Source organism: Trachypithecus francoisi, unplaced genomic scaffold (assembly GCF_009764315.1).
Source record: "Trachypithecus francoisi isolate TF-2019V2 unplaced genomic scaffold, Tfra_2.0 Lachesis_group3, whole genome shotgun sequence".
NCBI lineage: Eukaryota > Metazoa > Chordata > Mammalia > Primates > Cercopithecidae > Trachypithecus > Trachypithecus francoisi.
In genome coordinates, this window is record NW_022681468.1 from 164,609,252 (window position 1) to 164,636,058 (window position 26,807).

Sequence of the window (26,807 nt, forward strand, 5' to 3'; positions counted from 1 at the left end):
GCCAGCAAAGGTAACCATGGGAGGCATCCCATCCCCTACAAAGAGATACCTGGTGAGCAGACAGAACCTGAGAAGGGACCCCACTATACCTCACACCTGGGATCTCAGGCCAAGAGACACCCAGGTCAAGAGCCATGTGCTATGGTGTCCTACTACAGCACACGACTCATGGAATGTTCTGAGGTTCCCACAGGAAGGGGGATGCCATCTCAAGAAACACTTAGCCATGGAAGCCTCTTCACTTCTGCAGACCTGAAACTCCTCTCCACAGGAAGAGACATCTGAGCAGCCCAGCCTGGGGAATCCCTTCCAGCCCCCAAGGCAGCACCCAGCAGCACTGGAGAAACCAAACAGATCAAAGTAGCACTGCAAGATCTCTGAAAATTAAATCTTCATTTGAACGGCAGACTACGTCAATAGTCCGTAACCTGTGTGCTAAACTTAAACATGTTGACTGTCTGCTGAAATAAAACAGTTATTTATGACTCAGAGTATCCTAAAATAATAGATAAAACATTCAGGATACAATCAAAAGTCGCCTGTCATATCAGAAACTGAGAAAATCACAACTTGAATGAGAAAACACAATCACCTGATGTCCACACTGAGATATATCAGATGTCGGATTATCTAAAAAGGATTTTAAAGCAGCCTTCATAAAAATGTCTCAACAATCAGCTACAACTTCTCTTGGAACAAGTGAAAAACGAGCAACTATGGGAAGAAACAAAAGATATACCAAATGGAAATGATAGATCTAAAATATACAACAACAGAATTTGTTAAAGCCTCTTGATATGCACTCAATAGTAGAGATAATAAAGAAAAGAATCAGTGAATTTGAGGGTAAATCAATAGAAGTCACCCAATCTAAACAGCAGAGAGAAAACATGTTTTTGTAAAAGGACAGGGGGTGGAATGGAGGCTCAGGGAACTGTAGGACTATTTTTAAAATCTAATATTCATGTCACTGGAGTACTAGAAGGAGAAAAGAATTAGAATGAGGTTGCAAAAGTACTTTAAGAAATAAAGGCTGAAATTTTCCCAATTTGGCAAAAGACACAAACCTACAGATTCAAGAAGATGAACAAGCCCCAGGAACAGGATAACAGGATGAACCCAAAGAAATCCATATCAAAACAAATCATCAACTTTCAAAAACTAAAGACAAAAAAAACACACACACACACACACACACACACACATTAAAAGCAGCCAGAAAGTACTATGCATTACCTACAGGGAGACACAAATTCAAATGGCAGCAAATTTCTTCTCTGATACCAGGAGAGATGGAAGGAAATGGTACAACATTTTTCAAGTATTGAAGAAAAGCACTGTCAACCATACATTCTATATCCAGTGAAACTATCCTTGAGGAATAAAGAGGAAATAAATACACTCTCAGATAAAGAAAAAGTAAAAGACTTTTTTTACCAGCAGACCTACCCTTAAAGGTTGGCTAAAAGAAGTTATTCAAACATAAAGAAAATTATAAAAAACAAAACAGGCTAGGGCAGTGGCTCACGACTGTAATCCCAGCATTTTGGGAGGCCAAGGCAGGCAGATCACGAGGTCAAGAGATCGAGACTATCCTGGCCAACATGGTGAAACCCTGTCTCTACTAAAAATAGAAAAATTAGCTGGGTATGGTGGCATGCACCTGTAGTCCCAGCTACTTGGGAGGCTGAGGCAGGAGAATCACTTGAACCTGGGAGGCGGCTCTCAAATCTCATCTTGAATTGTAATTCCCACAATTCCCACAAGTCATGGGAGGAACACGGTGGGAGGTGATTAAATTATGGGGATGGGACTTTCCTGCACTGTTCTCGTGATAGTGAACGAATTTCAGAATATCTGATGGTTGTAAAAACAGGAGTTTTCCTGCACAAGCTCTCTTTGCCTGCCGCTATCCATGTAAAATGTGACTTGCTTCTCCTCATCTTTTGCCATGATTGTGAGGCCTCCCCAGACACATGGAACTGTAAGTCCATTAAATCTCTTTTTCTTCCCTGTCTCGGGTATGTCTTTATCAGCAGCGTAAGAACAGACTAATAAAGCCAGCAACTGAATACAAGGTTGAATTATGGATCATATGGTAGGTAAAATAAATAAATGTGTGCAAAAAATACTTGGGCTTTATTTGGGCAACATTCTTTAAATTGTTGTGACTTCCAATGTTTTCACCTGAAGGGATATTTGTGAACAGAAGGGTTGTTATTATTATTTGTATTTTTTTACCTTGCTAAAAAATACATATTCATCTCTTAATAAAATTATCCCAGCAAACCTTAAACAACAACAACAAAAATTCTCCTGAACATGTAAAGAACTAGCATCAATTCTATATAATCTTTTTCAGAAAATAAAACAGGAAGGAACACTTTCCAACCCATTTTATGAAGCCAAAATCAGATAAAGCTAGCACAAAGAAAACTACAGATCAGTGTATCTCATGAACTTAGACACAAAAATCCCCAATAAAATGTTAGCAAACTGAATCCATGAATATGTGAAAATAATCATATACCATGACCAAGGGGGACTGATTTCCGGTGTGCATGGTTGGCTCAATATTTGAAAATTAGGCCGGGCGCGGTGGCTCAAGCCTGTAATCCCAGCACTTTGGGAGGCCGAGACGGGCGGATCACAAGGTCAGGAGATCGAGATCATCCTGGCTAACACGGTGAAACCCCGTCTCTACTAAAAAAAACTACAAAAAAAAACTAGCCAGGTGAGGTGGCGGCGCCTGTAGTCCCAGCTACGCGGGAGGCTGAGGCAGGAGAATGGCGTGAACCTGGGAGGCGGAGCTTGCAGTGAGCTGAGATCCGGCCACAGCACTCCAGCCTGGGTGACAGAGCGAGAATCCGTCTCAAAAAAAAAAAAAAAAAAGAAAAGAAAATTAATCAGTGTAATCTACCATATCAAAAGGCTAAAGAAGAAAACTCATATTATTTTCTTCTGAAGTCTCCAGAAGTAACACAGCCCTCTCTAATAGATTGAATTTAGATTTCTGACCTCCAAAACTATAAGAGAATAAAGTTGGGTTAAGCCACTCAATTCCAGTTAATTTATGCAGCAATAGGAGATGAACACACACGATAATAGGGACTTGCTGAAGTGATCAAGCTGAGGAAATTATCCTAACCAATAGAGGTGGGCGCAATCCAATCACAAGGGCTCTTGTGATTATGTTAGAAATTTATGATTAGGTTAGAAATCTTATGATTAGGTTAGACATGTTGGAACCATTTTACAAATAAGGATTTCCCTTTCTTTCTTTCTAGCTTCATCTAGCCCCATCATTCACTGATACAGAATTCCTTTTCCAGCCCTGGGTTTCTCACTCAGTTTCTTTGACAAGGAGCTGATTCTACAGCGAAGGCAGTGTATCACGCCAGAATCACTGGTGGCACCATATGCTTCATTACCCAGAAGCAGCTGACTTGACAGAACAGTGGCCTGCTAAAGCTTCAGAGGTACGATTTGCTGCAATCCCAAAGTCTGCAACGTTGGCGTGCCACCCTACGGCATGCAGTATGTGCTTAAACAAATTACCAGTGAATGTCACTATCTCCGTCACAGACCACTGGGAAGCATGGGTGTGGGAAACAAAGGAGAGAGATAGGAGCACTCCCTCCCTTATTACTACACTCAGTGACCCACTTCAGGAATTTTTGACCCCTGTCTTAATAATCTTGAGTTCAGTGGATTTGCAGGTCCTAATATCCAAGGAAACGTAACTGGTACCATTACCTTTATTACCTGAGGCAGGATAGGCAGTCAAGGCAGCGACCATGTTCTCAGGATGAGGCAACCATGGTGACCGTGCAGTCAACACAATAAGCCTCAGCACTGGCATTGTCATTGAGCTATTGAAGCAAAGCTATCTCCAGTAGGAACTTTCCCCTCTAGAGAGCATATGCACTTTGACCTTACCCGTCCTCATTAGAACAGCAAAAAACATACCCCTGGGTGGAGATTTAAGATGCTAATGAGACGTATGATATACGAACAAGCATGTACAGCTACTGCGCATGTGCATCCAGAGGACCACCCAGAACATTCTTACCAGCAACACCTCTCCCACCTCCTTATAAATAATCAGGTAAGACTCCCACAGTGGGAGCCTCCCTAGCGCCGGTCTTTGCTGTCTCATCCTTAGGAGCAGCCCATCCTGAATTTCTCTCTCTCTCAGGGTGTCCTGTCTATTCTGCACCTAACTTTCAAAGTATTCTTTTTCTTTTGCAATACTCCATGCTGCACTTCTTTTGCTATGTGTGCCTTGTTTAAATTCTCTTAAACCAAGAAGACAAGAACCGAGGTATCACATCAGGTGTCAGCATTTCATTGGAAGCTGAGAGTCCTCCCTGGCCATGTGAAACTCCACATGCCTTGTGACCATCAAGCAGACAAGGAGAGTCCCTCTACTGTCCAAGATGACGGATCTCAACTCTCAGAGGGAGCTGGGTTGCTGCTTCCTCACTCTGGGAAGAACTCTCCGGGAGCTGGGCATTCACAGGCGTGCCTCCTTGCATTCCAGTTGCATTCCAGTAGTGCCAGTTCATATACACCTTGGCACTCCAGTACACACACAACACCAAGGTCTCGGGTCCTGTGAGAATGAAGGTGTGGGTCACCCCAACAGTAGATAAAAACCACATATCTGAAGTTGTGGCAGAGGTCAGGGGAATGTGGCATTAAAGAAGTGAGTTAACTAACAATTCAGACTTCAGAATCAGCTCTGGAAGCTGGGGCTACAGCAGGTCTGTTTTACGGTATTTTGTTGCCTCTCTTCCCCCATTTATTGTCCACTGTCATATATGAAGAGCATTGGGATAGCTAACAGTGATAGCTAACATTTTAGGTTTCAGGTGTTACTGAACCAACATCACCCCATATCACACAGTAGCTGATGGGATATTGTGCAGCTCTTGTTTTGGGAACAAGCGATTTTTCTCTTGGACTGGACAAAAGATGTTTTTAAAATCCTAACAGGCACAAGTGGAGGATTGTCTGGGGCTATCCCTCATGGCCCTTTAGTCCTGCCCCTGGCCTTCTCCCCAGCCTTCTCCTCAGCCCTGATGCTGGCAGCAATCCCGTCTTCTGGAATCCAGGTAAGTCTGGCCAATGGGGGACACCGGCAGGACTCGATGGGTGGGAGGAACAAGGTCACTGAATCTCCTGGCTCCTCTGGCCAGGCCACAGGTGATGAGGGCAGCCCCTCCTACAATCCACGGCTGGACAGCCCTTGCTGGAGCTGCAGCTCCCATCTCCCCTTCACCCCTTAGGCCCACGAGGTCGCCTCCTATCTTCTTCGGGAGTTCAGCACACCCATTCTTTCCCCAAACCTGACCTTTGAGCACATAATCTCTTTCTTTCCTGAGAAAGACCCTGCCTAGCAAGAAGGGTGAAAAACAGTCATCACGCAACGCTCGAAGATGTTCTTTACATGGCCGTTTCAGGAGGAAAACATAGACAGTGCCTACATGTCAACAAAAGGGGAAACGCTGATGATAGCCTATTCATATACAATGTAACATTGCACAGGGTTTTTAATGATGATATGGAAATACATGCACATATAAGTCCCCGGACGTAAGCCCTTGAGGGGTAGCAGGTCACAACTGTTCAACCCAATAGGGCGCTGCTGGCCTGAGTATCCAGGGCAGCCATGTGAGGCTGGGGACACAAGGCTTCAGTGGGTTGTGTCCAAGGAGCCAGGGGTTTCTGAGGACTGGGGTTGCCCACCCAGAGCCACTGTGACCAGAGGGGTCCTGGGGGTGGCGGGGCGCCACTCAGCTCATCTGACCTCTGAAATGTACTCATAAAATGAAAGGATTTGATTAAATAACCTCCAGTGTTCCCTCTGATGGTAATTCCATGATAACGCCGTTTCCAGGCTGCAGTCCTGAACTACAGTGTGGAAAGCAGGAGAAACCCCAATGATTCCTTCCAGGCACAGAATATCCACAAAATTTGAAGTCATGAAAAAAAAGTTTTGTTTTGTTTTGTTTTTCTATTTTTAACAAAGAGGGACTTCTGGGGAAAATTTAAATACATAAAATGCTTTCTTTTTATGAAGCTTAGATGATATCCTAACTTTAGGAGCATTAAGATGTATCAATGATTTGATTTACTCAACAAATTATCATGCTTGGAACATTACATTTAAGTGGAACTTATTTATACCATAATTATAGATTGACTAAATTTATTTGTCAGTGCTTTTCCTTTTTCTAAATTAAAGTATACGTTGGTAGATTTGAAGAAATCCAGTTCTTGGGTTGTTTCAGTTAATTTAAAAAGAAAGAAAAGACATCGTCAAACCTATGGTAAATCTTGCACTCCTACACGTTTCCGAGCACGCACTGACTCCCAGGTTCCCAGGGCACGCAGGGGCCTCTCCTGGCAGTGACTGTCCATCTCTGGCGAGTCCCACCTCACGCAAACAGCTAGTGTGAATTGCCACCAGGGAAACAGATGGACTCTGGAGATTTAGGAAAGGCTTTGGGGACTCTTCCTCTGCAGGGTGGGGGCGGGGAGGCCACAGGGAGATGCACCATAGGCTGAAACACTCCGTGCAGTGGACCTGGCCTTTGGGGAGGCGGACAGGCGCAGAGGGACAGAGTCAGAGTGTTCTAGACACAGTGCATTCCTCCAAGTCACGCTGACGCACACACGCGTCCCTCGCTGGCACCTGAGCACGTGGGTGCTGACTGGGCTGCCTGCAGAGCTCACTCACATCCTCCACCCCGACCTCTATCCCCTCGGGAGCACCCACAGGGCACCCCAGTCAGGGAGGCCACAAGGGGCAGTCACCCCACAAGGAAGGAGCTCAAGGGGAAGGAGAGGAGCCCTCTGCGCCCCTGAGAGAAGCCCTGAGAGCTGCGGGGTCCCAGCGCTCTTGTGCCCCCTCTCCCCTGGGCTGCTGTGAACCTGGAGAAGGCTGCAGTAACTCCACCTTTGTGTCGCCAGCACCGTGAACCTTCAAAGCAGGCTTTCGCGTAATTCCCAACCGTCTGTCCTCACCCCGTTTCTCAAACAGCTGTTACGTTGTGCTCTGAAACCCCAAGCCCGCCACCACGGTGCCTCCGGGGGCCCACAGCTGCCCTCCTCTCCTGGCACTGCCAGCCACCCCTCCTGCTCCAGGATGCCTGTGCAGGGGGCCCCGGCTCAGAAAGTGTGGCTTGGGAGATGGAAGTGAAGACTGAAGCAACTTCCAACTCCCACCCACTCTCTAGGAGGCACTTTCTCTTGCTTTGTTTTGTTTTTTTGCTTTTTTGAGACTGGAGTCTTGCTCTCTTGCCCCGGAGGCACTTTCTATTACTGAGAAGAGAGCACTGGAAAGTCCCGGGCTTCCCCCAGGAGCTTGGAACTCCCCTCGCCCCCTGCTTCCCACCCTCCATCCCCCAGGAGCAGGTCCCTGCGGCATAGCGGGAGTGGAGAGCGAGGCTTAGGTCCTTAGTGATGGCTCCAAGGCCTGGGAACCCCAGGTCCTGGCTTGTAAACTCTGGACAAACTGCACTCGCATTACCCTGCCTCACTCTCTTGTGCTCAGGAATTAATTTTTAATATCTGCATAGCATTTCTTACCTGTAAGAATGTGTCTTCTTGTTCGAAAAGAATTTTTACATGAATATTTCATGTGATAGTATTGTATAGTATTGCAAGTCACTTTCCTTTTTTTTTTCTCATTAGAATAACCTGTAGCATAGAAACTCTTCCATATGTAAGAAATTGGTCTTAGCTTTTAATGAGGGGATTTTAAAAAATAATGCAGTGTGCTGGCTATTTGTCAAGAAAACATTACGTTTAACGTGATGCCTGCAGATAAGTTTAAACGCTCTCCTTTCCCTTTATTCAGCTTCCCTGTGAATCCAAGTCACAGCTCCGGTTCTCACTTCCTTTCGCCTCCCAACCTTTGTGGAGACACAATACTGCTGGAGTAGCAACAAGGGTTGGCGGCGCACAGTGCGCTGTTCAGCTCCCTCACCCGCTCCAAAATCCACCCCACCCAGCCCCCGGACAACCAGCACAGGGCCCACTGCTGCAGATTCAGGTGCATCCGGGAGAAGGGAGCAGTGCTGCTGGCTGGGAGCGCTGGGGGACAGAGAACCCCCACCATGCTGGGGCCTAAGAGAACCGGAAGAGATGCTCAGATGAGTTTTGGAGGATGGAGGAACTGCACACCGCAGTGTGGGGTGTATCCTCGGCCCAGAAACAGGGCAATTTCAGGGAACTCTCCTAGGGAGGTGTAGGGGTGGCTGAGAATGGCAGCCCCAGAGAAGAAGGTGGAGCTTAGTCCTACCTGGGCCGGCGCCGTGGGTGGGCTGGATACACGGGCTGATACATGGAGCAGCCGCTCAGCCCTCACGGATCATCAGGCTTGGGTAACTGTACAAAGTTCCTTCTACTGCCAGCAGCCTATCCTCCCCAGCTCCTGGGATGCTCCAGCACAAACTGGGAAACACCGAGTCGCAAAGTAACAAGGACAAGGCCAAGAACCCTTGGCAGCAACTCCTCCTCTTCCCAGCACCCCCACCCTCGAGCCTGCCTGGGTAGGACTCCGAAATCTCCATGAACCGGGCCCGTGGCCACCACGGCACAGTTTGTTAACATACAGTGGTTCCGTTTTAGAAACTGGCAACACGGGGCTGGGCACGGTGGCTCACGCCTGTAATCCCAGCTCTTTGGGAGGCCAAGGCGGGCAGATCACCTGAGGTCAGGAGTTCGAGACCAGACTGGCCAACATGGCAAAACCCCATCTCTAGTAAAAATACAAAAATTAGCTGGGCGTGGAGGTGGGTGCCTGTAATCCCAACTACTCAGGAGGCTAAGGCAGGAGAATTGCTTGAACCCGGAAGGCAGAGGTTGCAGTGAACCGAGATCACGTCACTGCACTACATCCTGGGCAACAGAATGAGACTCAGTCTCAAAAATAAAAAATATAGAGAGAGATACATATATAGCCAGGCATGGTGGTGCATGCCTGTAATCCCAGCTGCTTGAAAGGCTGAGGCACGAGACTCAACTGAACCCTGAGAGGCAGAGGTTGCAATGACACAAGATTGCACCAATGCACTCCAGCCTAGATGATAGCAAGACTCCATCTCAAAAAAAAAAAAAGTAAAAATTGGCAACATGGATCCTGAGTACAATGACAGTGGTATAACTGCTTCTATCCCAAAATTTCCTCCCAAAAGACAGAAAAAACAAGAAAGGAAAGTAAAATCTACACAAAGCCACGCCTGCCACATAATGTGAAGGTAAAGAACCCCAAAAGTGTAAAATATCTGAACTGAAAAGCGAAAACACCACCACACCCCCAGCCTGCTCTCTCTCTCACTGCTGTCCCAGCCACAGTTTTCCAGCCAATGGACAGGAAGCCCGAAGGGAAGATGGAGGGGTGCTGAGGTGATGAGGAGGTCCACCAGAAGGGGCCGGGGGAACTGGGCCAGGGAGGTGCCGTGAGAGAAGCAGGAGCACCAAGAGGGCCCATCTGGGGTCACGCAGCCTTGGGGAGGAAAGAGCCAAGGGGAAGGGAAGCCTCCTTTGAGCAACCCAGTGGTCAAGTGGAAAAGCAAAGTAGGTAAAAGCGGGGTTCTGCAAGGCAGGAGTCGGAGGACTGTGCTCTCCCCACAGAAGAGCACCGGGAATCCTACAAAACACAAGCAAGCCCAACCGGCATTAAATGAACAAGAGAAAAATGAAGTCACACCTACCAGCCAGTGCAAACGCGATCAGGAGTGGAGATGTCCCACGTATCAGCCAAGGAAAATCTCCTCTGAAAATCACCGTGAAGCATGTAAAAGAAAACCACAAGCTCACGCTTCAAAATGAATTCGCCACGCTCAAGCCTCCAGGAAGCATTAAAAATACAAACCCACCTTAAATCAGAGATTTGAAAACAGAAAACAGAAATGGGTAAATAACAGGGAGAAATCAAAAGTGGACTGAACTCAAGGATGACGTAACCAAGTTTTCTCAGAAATAAGGGGCTGGTTAACGGGTACAAAAAGTAGGGTTAGTTAGAAGTAGTAAGTTCTAGTGTTTGACAGCACTATAGGGCGACCATAACTTATTGTATATTTTTAAATAACTGGAAGAAAGGACTTGTAATGCTCCCAAAACAAGTAACAACAAATGTTTCTGGTTATGGATATCCTAATTACCCTGATTTCATCATTACACATTATATTATTGTATCAAAACATCCCAAGTCCCCCATAAATATGCAACAACTATTATGTACTCAGAGAAATCACTTTACAAAAGAAATGAGAAATAAATTAAAAGATGCCCAAAAGACAATAGACAAAAATGGAAATATCACAAGGGTCACTAAATAAAGATATCAAAGCAAGTGAGAGAATAAAAATGAATAAGCAAACAGATAAATTAAAAGGGCAGAGATAGTAGCGGAAATGGAACCCAGGCAATGAAGGAATAATATTTGTTTACTGGATTCCCTAATGGAAAAAAAAAACAGAACAGTAGAGTGAAGCTAATATTTAAAACTAAAATCTCTGTTATATGTTCTAGTAAAACTGTAAGATTTGAAGGAAGAAGATAAAAATCATCAAGGCCACAGGCAAAATAATCAGACTGACATCAGGTCTTCCAAAATCAACATATAAACAAAATGACAATGGAGCAGGATTTTAAAAAATAAGTCAAAAAAAAAAAAAAAAAAAGGAACAAAGGATTCCAATCCAGCCAACTTACAAAGAACAGTTTATTTGGCTCATGGTTCTGCAGCCTCTGAAAGTAGAGGCTGACTCCAACATCCACTCAGCTTCTGGTGAGGGCCTCAGGCTGCTCCCACTTGTTGGGGAAGGCAAAAGGGACCCAGGGCGTGCTGAGATCACGTGGCAAAAGGGGAAGCAAGAGAGTGGAAGGCACCAGGCTCTTTTAACAACCAGCTCTTACAGGGACTAATAGAGTGAGAACTCATTACCACAAAGATGGCACCATGCCATTCAGAAGGGGTCCCCCGCCATGACCCAAGCACCTCCCACCAGGCCCCACCTCCAACACTGAGATCAACTTTCCACATATGGTTTGAAGGTGACAAATATCAAAGCCATAGCAACCAGTAACTTCCGTAAAGCAGAAATATTCTGAAATACAAAAACCTCTTTGCTGCCAATGCAACCAAGCTAGAAAATTCCTAAGAAAAACAAAAAACAGAAAGGTCCTTCTACCAGGAAAGTTAAAAATGTTCTATTGAAACAATTCTTGTAGGAAATAGAAACAGAAATTACAATTTTTAAAAAATGATGAAAACACTACATATCAAAATTTAAGGGATGCATTTAAAGCAGTAATCAGAGGAAAATCATTGCATTAAACACATTTAATAACAACATTGAAAAAAAGATTAAATTTCCAATTCTAAAAACTAGAAAAAAATAAAATCCACCAAATAAAGCAGGGAAATAATGAAGTTAAAGCAGAAATTAATGACATAGAGAATATAAAAACAGTATATTAATTAACAAACCAACTCCTGGTTGTTGTTTTGAAAAAAATTAACCAGATGGACAAACCACAATCTAACTTGATTAAGGGGAAAAGGGAGAGAAAGCACACATATTCAAAGTAAGAAAGAACAACACAGAAATAATCATTGAAACAGAAGTAAAATTTAAATCATAAATGACTAATTTGAAAGCTTCTGTGAAAATAAATTTTAAACCCTAGGAGAAATGGATAGTTCCCTAGAGAAATACAGATTGCCAATATTGACCCCATCTGATTTAGAAAGCTTAAACAGACCCATTTCCAAAGAAATAAAAAACTATTGAAGAAATAACTAGCCCACTCCCAAAAAAGAACCAGGGCAAGATAGTCTCACAGGGGAATTGTACCAACGCCTCAAAAATCAGATAGTCACAATGATCTATAAATTATTTCAGATTACTGAAAAGAAGGTAAATTTTCCTAACTCCTTTTATGAAGTAAGTGTGACAATGATACCTAAACCAGGTAAAGACTAGTTAAAAAAAAAAAAAAAAGAGTACTACAGAAAAGTATTACTCATGAATATTATGAATTACTAATAAATATCAATGCCAAATAGAAAATGAAATATTAGCCAAAACACCACACTAAGAAAATAATAAATCATTAAAAAGAAAATTCATTCCAGAATTCAAGGTTGGTTCACTATTAGGAAATTCATTAGTACCATACACTCTATTAATAGATCTAAGAGAAAAATATGATGATCTCCATAAATACTGGGGGGAAAAAATCTTTGTCAAATTTCAACACCCATTCATGCTTAAAACACTCAAGAAAGTAGGAATTGGTGGATACTTTGTTAATGTGATAAAAAGTTTTATATTAGGTATATACACCTAATCCTAAAGCCAGTATCATATTGAACAGGGAAATACTAAAAGGCATTTCCACTATGACCAGTGTGTCAGAGTCTCCACGACCATCCTGACACTTGGAGATGTTCTAGAGGAATTCTGCGTGTCAGCATGCAGGTGCACACCTGACACTACCATTCATTACAGCTGTGAAGTAAGGGCACACAGCCAGATCATCAGGGGCAAAGACAAAGGGAGAGTCCGCTTGAGTAGGGATCCACGTGAGGCTTCCTTCTCGCTCTTCCTCCCACGGGGGCTCACAGAGTGCATGATCTTTCCCCAGCGATGAAAACGTAGCAACATGTGTGTGATGTTCCTGCCCAGAGAAGCCCATTAGAAACTCAGGTTTTTACTGGGGTCTGATCACATACACACCCTCTGCCTAACATATACCAAAACTCCAGACTCCCAGAAAGAAAACGGGTGTTTCTGATCACATACACACCCTCTGCCTAACACATACCAAAACTCCAGACTCCCAGAAAGAAAACGGGGGTTTAGCATAAATCAAATTGTTTGTATAAACAGTCTAGGCACAGTACACTGTCCTTATCCGTTAGATAATGGTGGGAATGCTTCTGAAATTTGAGTTCCCAGATGCCAGCCAAGGACTAACCTGGCAAGCAGACCTTTCTAAGGATGGCAGTCATAGGCCTGCTGTGTTTACCCTTTATTTCTGCTACTATTTAACATTAAACGGGGATATCAACTAAGGATAAATTAACTTACGAAAACCAATGGCCTCTGCATACACACAAAAATAAACAGTAGATAACTTACCGGCAAAGAAAACCACATGCATAATATCAGCAAAAATTACATATTTTATAATACATTTAACAAAAAATGTGCAAAATGTATACAACACAATTTTAAAACATTCCTGAAAGACACCAAACTAGACTTCATTAAATACAAAGACACGTCCTGTTCTCAGATTAAATTAATTAACAATATATAGATGATGACAGCTATTCCCACATTTATGTATGAATTCAATGCCATCTTGATCAAAAATGTCAGGAAGCTATTTCATAACTGAGTTAGACAAGTTGATACTAATGTTCATAAGAAAAAAGAAATATGTAAGAATATCCCAAAAAGCACTGAAAAAGAAAAATTAAAAAGGGGACATAACTAGCCCTACCAGACACTCAAACATATAAAGCCTCAAACAATTTGATGCTGGTCTGTTAATAGACAAATAGACATGCAATATAATAGAAGTTCAGAAATGGGACCAAGGACATGTGAAAAGTTAATATAGGATAAAATTGACATCTCAAATCACTGGAGTACAAGTGTCCTGTTTAATAAATGGTGCTGGGACAAGCAGGTAGTCATTTGGAAACATAAAATAAAATTAGATTCCACATTTCACGCTATATGCAAGAAAAATGCAAATGTATTAGAGATTTAAATGTAAAATAAGATAGCATATAAGTAATGGGTGATTTTCTATTTAGCCTTTCTATATAAAACTGAAAATCCAGAGACATAACTAGTCAATTTGTCTACATAAAAATTTTTAAAATTCCATGACCAAAATAAACAAACATATACTATAAAAAGTCACAAAACAACTAGGAGTAAAAAATTGCAGTCTATACCACAAAGAGCTAATATCCCTAATAAATGAAGAACCCTTGAACACTGTGAAACAAAGATGCAATCGAAAAACAGGACATTGACATGAATGCACGATTAACCAAAAAGGATTCAAAATTGACCTTCAAACCTGAGAAAATGTTCAAATTCACTTATCATTAAGGAAATGCAACTGAAAACAGCACTGAGATACTATTTTCATAAAACTGACAAAATGAAAAATTATGACGTCACATTCTGTTAGGCAGACTAGGAAAATGGCCATGCTCACATAACGCCAGTGGGAGTATAACCCAGCACAACTCCTGCACAGGGAAATCCGGCAATAAAGAATAAAACAAGCACTTACCTTTGACTCTGTGATCTGACTTCTAGAAATATACCCTGAAGGTACACTTCCAACAATACAAAAATATTCACTGTTGTGTTGTTTGTAATTACAAAAGACTGGAGACAACCTAAATGCCTGTATGTAGAAGGAACGTTGAATAAACTATGGCACATTCACAAAATGGGGTACTATATAGTTATAAAAAAGTATCAGGGAGGCCGGGCGCGGTGGCTCACGCCTGTGATCCCAGCACTTTGGGAGGCCGAGGCGGGCGGATCACGAGGTCAGGAGATCGAGACCATCCTGGCTAACACAGTGAAACCCCGTCTCTACTAAAAATACCAAAAAATTAGCTGGGCGAGGTGGTGGCGCCTGTAGTCCCAGCTACTCAGGAGGCTGAGGCAGAAGAATGGCGTGAACCCGGGAGGTGGAGCTTGCAGTGAGGGGAGATCAGGCCATTGCACTCCATCCTGGGTGACAGAGCGAGACTCCATCTCAAAAAATAATAACATAACATAACATAACATAAAAATAAAAAAAGAATCGGGAAGATTTTTGTGAACTGATTAGGAGTGCTTTCCAAGACATAACATTAAGCTAATAAAAAGCAAAATGTGAAAGATTATCTACACTATGTTATTCTTCAAGTAATAAAGAAGGGGATACAAAATAAACAGTTGTATGTGCTTATTTATGTAAAAAATATATATATACGGCTGGGTGCGGTGGCTCACCCCTGTAATCCCAGCACTTTGGGAGGCCAAGGCAGGTGGATCACAAAGTCAGGAGTTCGAGACCAGCCTAACCAATATGGTGAAACCCCGTCTCTATTAAAAATACAAAAATTTGTAGGGCGTGGTGGAGGGCATCTATAGTCCCAGCTACTCAGGAGGCTGAGGCAGGAGAATGGCTTGAACCCAGGAGGCAGAGGTTGCAGTGAGTCGAGATCATGCCACTATACTACAGCCTGGGTGACAGAGCGAGACTCCATCTAAAAAAAAAGAAAGAAAGAAAAAAAGAAAAGAAACACAAGACAGATACATCAGCTACTTACAGGAGAGATCTGGGTAAGGCAGCAAGACAAGCAAAGGAGAACAGGATAGTAAGCATGAGAAGAGAGTCATATTTCCTTTCATACACATTTCTGTATGGCTTTGATTCTTAGAACCATGGTAATGGTTCAAATATCCCATCTTAGTCCATTTATTATGCAATAAATGGACTGGGTAATTTATAAAGGAAAGAACAGCCTGTGGGCAGCATGGCAAAATCCTGTCTCTACAAAAAATACAAAAATTAGCCAGGTGTGGTAGTATAAGCCTGTAGTCCCAGCTACTTGGGAGGCTGTGGCAGGAGGATTCCTTGAGCCTGAAAAGGTTGAGGCTGCAGTGATTGTGCCACTGCACTTTAAGCACAATAGAGTGAGACCCTGTCTCAAAAAGAAAAGAAAAGAAAAAAAAGAAGAGGAAAGAAAAGAAAAGAAAAAAGAAAGCAGGTTTATTTGGCGTGTCACAGTTCTGCAGGCTGTAGAACAAACACAGCAGCAGCATCTGCATTTGATGAGGACCTCTGGCTGCTTCCCCTCACAGTGGAAAGCAAGTGTGCAGAGATCACACGGCAGGAACAGAAGTGAGGGAGAAAACAAGAGAGACGTGGGAGGTGCCAGGCTCTCTTAACAATCAGGTCTCCTGGGAAGTCATAGAGTGAGAACTCATTCATTACCATGAGGATGGCACCAAGCCATTCTTAGAGGATCCACTCCCAAGACCCAAACACCTTCCATGAGGCCACGCCTTCAACTCCAGAGATCAGATTTCAACATGAGATCTGGAGGGACAAGTATCCAAATCATAGCAACCCCAGCCCCAATGCACGCATTACAAATAAATAACATAAACATACTGAAGGCTATGGAGAAGAAAATAACTAATCTAAGAAATTTCGGAAAATTGTATTTTGACAGGCTACTGTAAGACTGAAGACAAAAAGAAGTCCACACAAATACTGTAGTTAGTAAATCTATTTCTCACAAAGATAAGAGTTAGCTACTTTAGGCGTATGCTAGGAATTGAACAAATAAGTGAGTATATATTGTACATAGTGAGAGCAAGAGGCAAATCTTAAGGTGCTGGATTGGAATTCAAGGAATCAATATGAGCTGAAGGTTTTAAACAGACAGACAAGTAAGTTAATAAAGATACAGATATGGGGCCGGGCGCAGTGGCTCAAGCCTGTAATCCCAGCACTTTGGGAGGCCGAGACGGGCGGATCACAAGGTCAGGAGATCGAGACCATCCTGGCTAACACGGTGAAACCCCGTCTCTACTAAAAATACAAAAAAAAAAAAAAACTAGCCGGGCAAGGTGGCGGGCGCCTGTAGTCCCAGCTACTCGGGAGGCTGAGGCAGGAGAATGGCGGGAACTCGGGAGGCGGAGCTTGCAGTGAGCTGAGATCCGGCCACTGCACTCCAGCCTGGGTGACAGAGCGAGACTCCGTCTCAAAAAAAAAAAAAAAAAAAAAAGATACAGATATGGATGTGTGGATGTGGGTGTTGGTATACAAACACATATGCCCAACTATGCTGATTGCAGAGGCCCAGATTCAGGAACATCTAAATGGCTACATGCACACCAAGCATCCAGATTTTGATTTCTAAACACCATTCCCCAATACAAGGAATGAGAAATCTTTTGAGAGGCAGTTGATTCCAGGGCAAGAGCAGGCAAAATGCAAAATGCAAAATGATTCAGGAACATTTTATGACGTGAGAAAATGAAAACATGACTGAAAAGTGATGAGGATGTGTCTAAAGAAGACAGGAGCCCAATGGACACAGAAGCTGCTCCCAATAGTCAAAACTGGAATAATCTGAACAACAAAGTAAATAACAACAGCACCGACTCACAACGCATAGAATAAAATAAACATCCATGACGTTTTACAAATGTCAATAATTAAATAAAGGAGGATAGCTCTTCCTTACAGATGAGCTCCAGTTAATAAATGTATTAATAGAAGCAATAAAGATAATTCAAAATCATCATTAGGCAAACTCTACAGTCATAATGATTAGAGGCAAAGAGCTACTGACAAATGCTAAAATCAGTAAGAAAATGTTTAAGGGAAAGCACAATGTTGGCATAGTCTCAAAGTATTTCCCCACAAGATAATTTACCAGGGCTCCGCTTCACAGTACAGACACCTGGCAGACACCACATGAGCCGAGCGATCGATGTTAACACGTTCGGTAACAGGACATGCCAATGTCTGTACCCCAATACGAGGCACTAGAAAGGGCACATCGCCGCTGTGATCTCACCGAAACCTCACAGCCTCAAAACTGTCATGAGAAAACAGGAGACAAACCCAAACGGAGAAATCTCTGCAAGGTAACCGACTAACACTTTTCAAAAGTGTCAAGACAGACTAAAAAATGTAGATGAAATTCAAGACATACAATAGCTAAATGAAATGTGGGATCCTGGATAGAATATTGGACAGAAAAAAAAAGTCATTAGGAAGAAGCTGAACAGTCTTTGTAGTTTCAGTAATATTCTACTAATGTTAATTTTCTGGTTTCGATAATTTTATCATGGTTGTATAATTTTTAACTTTAGGGGAAGTTGGGTGATGGGTAAATGTGGACTCCCTATACTTTTTTACATTTATGTAAGCCTAAAATTCTTTTAAAAGAAAATTTCCTTGTTTCCTTGTTTTTGAGAAAAAAAATGTTTTCAAGAGAAAGAAGGGAATCATTTTAAAAATGTTATCCATCTCATGAGGTCAGGAGATCGAGACCATCCTGGCTAACACAGTGAAACCCTGTCTCTACCAAAAATACAAAATTTAGCCTGTCATGGTGGCAGGCGCCTGTAGTCCCAGCTACTCGGGAGGCTGAGGCAGGAGAATGGCGTGAACCCAGGAGGCAGAGGTTCAGTGAGCCAAGATGGCGCCACTGCACTCCAGCCTAGGCAACAAAGTGAGATTCTGTCTCAAAAAAAAAAAAAGGAGAGGAGATAGCATTGAAAATATGGGCAAGTAAAAAGCCAAAAATGATACATGAATATAATATATAATACATCACAGTGTCATAAAGAAGAAAAATGGATTCTACTCAGGAGTTAAAAGAGATTGTCATTTTGGATGACAAAATCCAACAGTATGCTTTTGTTTGTTTGTTTAGAGATAGAGTCTTACTACATTGATCAAGCTGGTCTCAAACTCCTGACCTCAAGTGATCCTCCCATCTCAGCCTCCCAAGTGCTGGGATTACAGATGTGAGCCACTGCACCTACCCCCGTACGCTATTTTTAAGACACACCTAAAATATAAGAACACAGACAATTTGAAAGTAAAAGATTGGGAACAGAGACACTATGCATATATTAATGATGGAACTGATACGTAGCTCTAGATTAACATCAGTAAAAATACAATTTAACAGATTAAAAACATTATTAGAGATTTTTTAAAAGGTAACTTATTCAGTGATAAAATTTCCAATTCTCAGAAAAATAGAACATTTCTGCATTTGTATGTAACTAATAACATTTCTTCAAAATATATCAAAAATTGACTGAATTAATAAATTCTGCATCATAGTGAAAAAAACGTTAACCATCATTCTCAAATTATTATGATCCAAAAATGTCTTGCTTGCTCTCATTCACGATAAACTATTTCTCCATGTGTTTTGCAATTTTAGATTGTGAGCTCATATATGTTGGTTCTGTCTACAGGAATACTGAATAGAGATTTCCCTTATGCTGCTAAATCCTTGTTATAAGAAGAGACTGCTACAACCTGAAAGAAAGCGGGGCCAAAACTGCCATGAAAAATACGGTATTTAATGTGCCCATCAGGTCAGATGAAGACATTTTCTAAAGATGAGCTGGTACCATTCTATGAGATGGCCCCACAGAATGAATTAGAGAAGAGTCCCTCCTCTTCTGATACCAAACCTAGCAGAGACACAATAACAAAAAAAAAAAAAAGAAGAAGAAAATTTCAGGCCAATATCCCTGATGAACATAGATGTAAAAATCTTCAATAAAATACTAGCAAACTGAATCCAGTAGCTCATCAAAAAGCTAATCCACTATGATTAGGCTCTATCTCTTAGATATCTCTTAGATGCAAGTTTGGTGCAACATATGTAAATCAATAAATGTGATTCACATAAACAGAATTAAAAACAAAACCCACATGATCATCACCATAGATGCAGAAAAAGCTTCTGATAAAATTCAACATCCCTACCTAGGCATCAAAGGAGCATACCTTAAAATAATAAGAGCTATCTATGACAAACCCACAGCCAACTTCATACTGAATGGGCAAAAGTTGGAACCATTCCCTTTGAGAACCGGAACAAGATAAGGATGCCCTTTCTCACCACACCTATTCAACATAGTACTGGAAGTCCTAGCCAGAGCAATCACACAAGAGTAAGAAATAAAAAAGACATACAAATAGGAAGACAGGAAGTCATACTATCTTTTCACAGACAATATGGTTTTATACCTAGAAAACCCCCTAGTCTCAGCCCAAAAGCTACTTTAGTTGATAAACAACTCCAGCAAAATTTCACGATACAAAATCAATGGCCGAAAATCAGTAGCATTTTTAAACACCAACAACATTCAAGCTGAGAGACAAATCAAGAATGTAATCCCATTTACAACAGTTCTACAAAAAAACACAATGCCTAGAAATATAGCTAACCAGGGAGGCAAAAGAGCTCTGTAACAAGAATTACAAACCACTGCTGAATGAAATCACTGATGACACAAACAAATGGAAAAACCTTCCATGCTCATGGATAAGAAGAATCAATATTGTTAAAATGGCCATATGCCCAAAGCAATCTATAGATTCAATGCTATTCATATCAAACTACCAATGATATTCTTCATAGAATTAGAAAAAAAACTGTTGCAAAATATATATGGAACCAAAAACAGAGCCCAAATAGCCAAGGAAGTTTAAAGCAAAAAGAACAAAGCTGGAGGCATCACATTACCCAGCTTCAAACTATACTACATGACTACAGTTAACCAAAACAACATGGTAGTGGTACAAAAACAGACACATGGACCAACGGAACAGAATAGAGGACGCAGAAATAAAGCCACACATCTACAACTATCAGATCTTTAACAAAATCAACAAAAACAAACAATGGGGAGAGGACTCCCCATTCAATAAATGGTGTTGAGATAACTGGCTAGCCATATGCAGAAGATTGAAACCAGACCCCTTCCTTTCATTACATACAAAAATCAACTCAAGTCGGATTAAAGATTTTAATTTAAAACCTAAAACTATAAAAACCCTCGACGAAAACCTAGGAAGTACCATTTTGGACATAGACCCTGGCAAAGATTTCACGACAAAGACCCCGAAAGCAATTACAACAAAAACAAAAGTTGGCAAATGGGGCCTCATTAAACTAAGGAGCTTCTGCATAACAAAAGAAACTGTCACCTCAGTAAACAGACAACCAATGGAATGGGAGAAAATGTTTGCAAAGTATGTATCTGACAAAGGTCTAATATTCAGAATCTGTAAGAGACGTAAACAAATTTACAAGCAAAAAACAAACAACCCTGTTAAAGTATGGGCAAAAGACATGAATAGACATTTCTCAAAAGAAGATATACACGTGGCCAACAAGCATATGAACAAATGCTCAACATGGCTAATCATGTTGCAAATCAAAACCGAAATGAGATACCATCTCATGCGAGTCAGAATGGTTATTATTAAAAAGTGAAAAAATAATAGATGTTGGTGAGGTTGCAGAGAAAAGAGAAATTTATACACTGTTGATCAGAGTATAAGTCAATTCAGCCAATGTGGAAAGCAGTTTGGAGAACCTCAAAGAATACCATTCAACCCACCAATCTGGTTATTGTATATGTACCCAGAGGAATATAAATCATTCTATCACAAAGACACATGTACGCATATGTTCATCGCAGCACTATTCACAGTAGCAAAAACATGGAACCAACCTAAATGCCCATCAACAGTGGACTGAATACAGAAAATGTGATATACATCATGGGATACTATGCAGCCATAAAAAAGAATGAAATCATGTCCTTTGCAGCAACACGGATGCAGCTGGAAACCACTGTCCTTAGCAAACTAACACAGGAACAGAAAACCAAATACTGCCTGTTTTCATTATAAGTAGGAGCTAAACATTCAGAACACATGGACACAAAGAAGGGCACCACAGACACTGGGGTCTACTTGAGGGTGGAAGGTGGGAGGAGGGTAAAGATGAAAAAACTACATATCAGGTCCCACGCTTATTACCTGAGCGATGAAATAATCTGTAAGCCAAGCCTCCATGACGTGCAGTTTACCCATGTAACAAAGATGCACATGTACCCTCGAACCCAAAACGCAAATTGGAAAGAAAAAAAGACATTTCCTGCCTAACAGTTTCATTCTAAATGTTCTTCCTCTAAGGGTAAACATTTTTGTATTGATGTTATGTACTCCCTATGTCCAAGAATCATCTAGAAATTTTTAAACATGAATTTAATGGCCACTTAACATTTCAAATCCCTATAAAACAAAAGGACAAGTAAAATAACATTCCTTAACAGAAGTTATTTAATAACTAACTTTGAAGCCCTTCTAAATCTATGGAAACATGTTCCATTATCCAAATTTAGAAATACTCAAAATTGATCTTGAATTTCAGGGGATAAGTTGTCTACAGTTTTCATTGTACCAACTACTCTATGGTTTGACCAAATTTTCTAGAAGACAATCTGACCTCAGTAACAAAAGTCAGTGCAAAATAGATTAATAGACCCAAATGTCTCCAACTGTTTTCCAAAAAATAGAACACACCTTACCTACTGTATGTGCTTCAGAGTGGGGCCTGTTTCAGAGCCACTGCAACATGACAGAAGGAGGATTCGACCCAAAATTGATGCTGGAGAACTCAGGTCCAAAAATGGCAGGAAAAGGGCCAGGAAGCCCTCAAAATCTGGAAGAGGTCTTAGGTAGGTTTTAGATAGCAGATGTAAAACACGAGATGAAAGCCCAGGGCGTGACGATGAAGGCAGGCCACTCTGTAGGGAATGGCTGCTTGGGGTCAGGGAGCTGGGTGTGTGAGATCTGTGGGGCCCCAATAGCTTGCCTAGGACTTCTGTATACAAACCTTACTCTCTTCTGGGCTAACAGTGAATAGTTTGAACAAGAAAAGGTTGAATTAAGCTTTTGAATCAAATTATTACTAAAAAAATTAATAATAATAGGCTACAGTATTTTTTGAATGCCAACTAGGAGCTCCACATGGAGCTCAGTACTTCAATACGATCTTCTCGGTTCTCACAAGCAGCATGATTAATATTAATAGACTACTCTAAAGATAAGAAAATTGAGGCTCAGAGGTATTGAGTAATTTGTTTAAAATTTTAGAACTAGGAAGTGGCAAAGCTGAGCTCTGAACATGGATCCATCTGATGTGAAAGCCTGTGCTCATAAACATTATGTGAACTACAACCTGTTGGCCTGAGTTGGAAGAGTCCTTCCTGGACTGTTGCACAGATCTCCTCTGAGCATGCCCAGTGCAGTGTTCTCACGGTCCTGTGGTATTCATGGCACATGAGAAAGCTTCCAACCCATCCATCTCCCCATTATGCCAGAGGCTGGATCCATATGCAGGGAGGTCTGGTTAAGCTTGACGATGATGGTCAGGCTGCTCACAGAGAGAAGCGAGGTGAGGACCTGTTACATAGGATGAGTGGGAGCAAAATGAACAGGAACATCTGAGGATAAAATCACAGAGTTGAAAGCATCCAGGTCTTAAAATGGCTCGTAATAGGGCGTTTCCTACTTCCAAAAGGATGGTCAGAGTATCTTGCCCAGTTGATTGTCCCTTTTAGGTCAAAAAGTCTAACACTTTTCAGAAGGAGTGTTAGGCTGCCCCTCAGGGAAGTCTGGGGAAGGCAAGCATCTGAACTGGCTTCCTTAAGGTTACACCTCATGAAGATTCCACTGTTCCTCAACTCCCCACAGTTTAGACTACTCAAGTTGGAGAATCATTGAACATCTTGGAAAACCATAATTCGTACACTGTTATAGGACAAGCAAAGTTAATGCAGTAAGAGTAAGCTCAGCTCCCTCTTGATTTTTTTTTTTTTTTTTTAGACAGAGTCTCACTCTGTCACCTAGGCTGGAGTGCAGTGGCACGATCTCGACTCACTGAAACCTCCACCTCCCGGGTTCAAGTGATTCTCCTGCCTCAGCCTGTCGATTAGCTGGGATTACAGGTGTGAGTCACCACGCCTGGCTAATTTTTGTATTTTTAGTAGAGACAGGGTTTCACCATGTTAGCCAGGCTGGTCTCGAACTCCTGGCCTCATGATCCACCTGCCTCAGCCTCCCAAAGTGCTGGGATGACAGGGGTGAGCCGCCGCGCCCGGCCCCTCTTGATTTTCAAGAAGAGATAAGTAACTACGACAGAAAAACATATTCTGCTAAGGACCCAAATAAAAACATGGAGGTTGGAAACTGAGGCAAGAATGCATTCCATAGTTGTAGTCAGAAATCTTTCTGGTTGGTTTCTGTACAAAAATTGCCTCTTTCAATTAATGCCCACATCAATATTTGTTTCAGAATTTTCTTTAATTGTTAGAAAGCAGCAACTTTGTTGGGTTGGTTTTGTTGACATTAGTTTCAGTCACAAATGAAAATTCTTTGTTTTGTTCTCATTGAAAACATATTATATCCCATAGTTTCCAGAACTTTTTTTAAATCAACAGAAAGACATTTTACAAAATTGTATTCTGACTTACCGATATGAATAAAACCAATGCTACATGTAGCTGCACTATTGGATACAGATCCTAAAGGAAGCAGCTGGATAAATCGTCCCAGTTTAGTGCTCACATGCTGAAACTGCCTGATACTTATCATTAGGATACTGCAGTATAACAATGAATAGAATGAGAAGTGAGACAAAATAGCCTTTCTCAGTGTCAAAGTAACTGACTCAAGATGCTCAGTTTGGTTCCCCTAATTGCCTAGGTTGGCATGGAGAAAAGAAAAAAATATTCAAAGGCAATCAGGGAGAGTGAAATAAACTATGAAGAAGATATACAGAAAAAAAAAATTAAAGAAATCAAACATGATGTATAAATAAAATAGCCAAGAAGACAAACATCATCTAGTTCTCCTCAAAGAATCATGATTACTCTCATACCCACAATTACATGAGGAGGTGCTAGGTATTGGGTAGTAAAGACACACAAGAACAGTCCCGATTGATTCCATAAGTTCCTGGAATATATGCTGAGGACTTCAGCAACTTTGGAGCGCTCTAGGTGGTGCAGTATCATCTGGCCACACTCCTTCATTTTTCCCAAAGGAAATCCCAAAGGATTGAAAGATTTACGCCCACACAAAAAGTTGCACATAGATGTTCGTAGCAGCTTTATTTAAAATTGCCAGAACTTGGAAGCAACCAATATGTCCTTAAATCACGGTGGGTGAATCAATAAAGTGTGGTACATCCAGACAATGGAATGTTATTCAGAGCTAAAAAGAAATGAGCTGTTAAACCATGAAAAGACAAGAAGGAAAGTTAAATGCATATTACTCTAAATGAAAGAGGCCAGTGTGAAAAGACCACACACTGTACTATTCCAACTATAAGACATTCTGGAAAATTCAAAACTATGGAAACAGGAAAAAGAACAATGATTTCCAGGGGCTGGGGGAGAAGAAGGGACGAACAAGTGGAGCATAGAGGAATTTTAGGGCAGAGGAACTACTCTGCACAATACCACAATGATGGATACACGTCATTACACCTTTGTCCAAACCCACAGGGTGTATGACACCAAGAACCAAGAATGAGCACTAATATAAACTACGGACTCTGGATGACTATAATGCATCAATTTAGATTCACAGATCGTAACACCTGCACCACTGTGATGGCGGAAGTTAATAATGGGGGAAGCTATGCGTGTGTGGAGGTTGGAGTATATGGAAAATCACTTTACCTTCCTCTCAATTTTGCTGTGAACCTAAAACTATTCTTAAAAACTTAAGACTTAAATAGAGCAATCAGCTGGGAATTTGTGAAGCCTGAAGGTTGTATGTGATATCAGCAAAGACAGATGCCTTAACAGAGAGACCAGGGAAAGAGACAGTTAAAGATAAGGAAAAAAACAAATAGAAAAATGTCAGATATAAATACTACCTTCTTAGTATTTACACAGACTGTAAATGGAATAAATATACCAATTAAAGGGCAGATATGGGCTAAGTGGATTTTTTAAATGTGAGTCAACTGTATGCTGTCTACGAGAGCTTACTGCTGCCACATTAGATTGAAAGACCCAGACAGATTGAAAGAAAAAAGATGGACAAAGACCACATAAATAGTAACAACAGCAACAAAAGAGCTGGAGTAACTATGCTAACATCAGACAAAACTGACCTTAAGACAAAAATTGTTTTTAGGGTCAAAGAAGGACATTTTGTAATTATTTCATATAAATGAAATCAATAACAAATTCAGGGAGATAAATCAGCATCTATAGTTGCTAAAATACATTATCTAAACTTTCCAATTTTTTTACAAAAATTACAAGATATGAAAAAAATAAAGGAAAGTGTGACCCCTGCTCTGGGGTAAAAACGGCCAATTGTAACTATCTGTGAGGGGAGCCTGGATGCTGAAGTTAGGGAAGACTTCAGAGCAGAATTTTAAATATGTTCAGAGAATTTAAAAATCATGCTTTAAAAAATGAAAAATGATGACAATGATGCATTAAGTAGAGAATATCATAGGAGATAAAAATTATTTTTAAGACAACAGAATGGAAATTCTGGAATTGAATAATACAAGTGAAATGAAAAATTTATTAGAGGGACTCAATAGAATATGTGAGATGACATAAAAATTACACATCAAAAATTAAAATAGATCAATAGAAATTATTCAATCTGAAGAACACAGAAGAAAAAAGAAAGAAGAAAAATGAATAAAGTATCAAAACCTATGGGACACAATCAAGCAAACCAACATGTCTGTAATAGGAATCCGAGAAAAGGAAGATAGTAATATTTTTTTTAAAAAGAGAGAATAATATATGTGAAAAATAGTCACCAAAAACTATCCAAATACCCAAAATTAATTTCAGAATTAATCTAAAGATCTTAAAAGCTAAAAATTTCAAAAAACACATAAATAGGATCAACACAAAAAGACCCACACCTCGATGCATCATAGTCACACTACTGAAAGACAAAGTGAAGCCCCAAAAGCAGCAACAGAAAAACGACTCAGTGTGCACAGGAGGAAAGCAATGATTAACAGCTAATTTCTCATAAGAAGCAATGGAGACCCAAAGTCAGAATGACAGATTTGGACTGGTGAAAGAAAAAAAAAAACTAACAAGTATTCTTATATAAGTGAAAAAAACTATACTTTAAAAAGACAAAAT

The 26,807-nt window shown here is 41.1% G+C and overlaps 1 protein-coding gene across 4 annotated transcripts in view; it reads right to left on the reverse strand.

Moving 5' to 3' along the window:
• OCA2 (OCA2 melanosomal transmembrane protein) overlaps positions 1-26,807 on the reverse strand; it is a 326,593-nt gene that overhangs the window by 124,441 nt on the left and 175,345 nt on the right. The window contains exon 20 of one of the 4 annotated variants that reach the window (XM_033190810.1): positions 14,125-14,457. The exons of the other annotated variants lie outside the window; for them this stretch is intronic. Within the exon in view, the coding sequence (XP_033046701.1) occupies positions 14,140-14,457 (318 nt within the window). The 3' untranslated portion in view covers positions 14,125-14,139. Of the gene's footprint in view, positions 1-14,124; positions 14,458-26,807 lie in introns of those variants that run through there. 4 annotated transcript variants of the gene reach the window in all.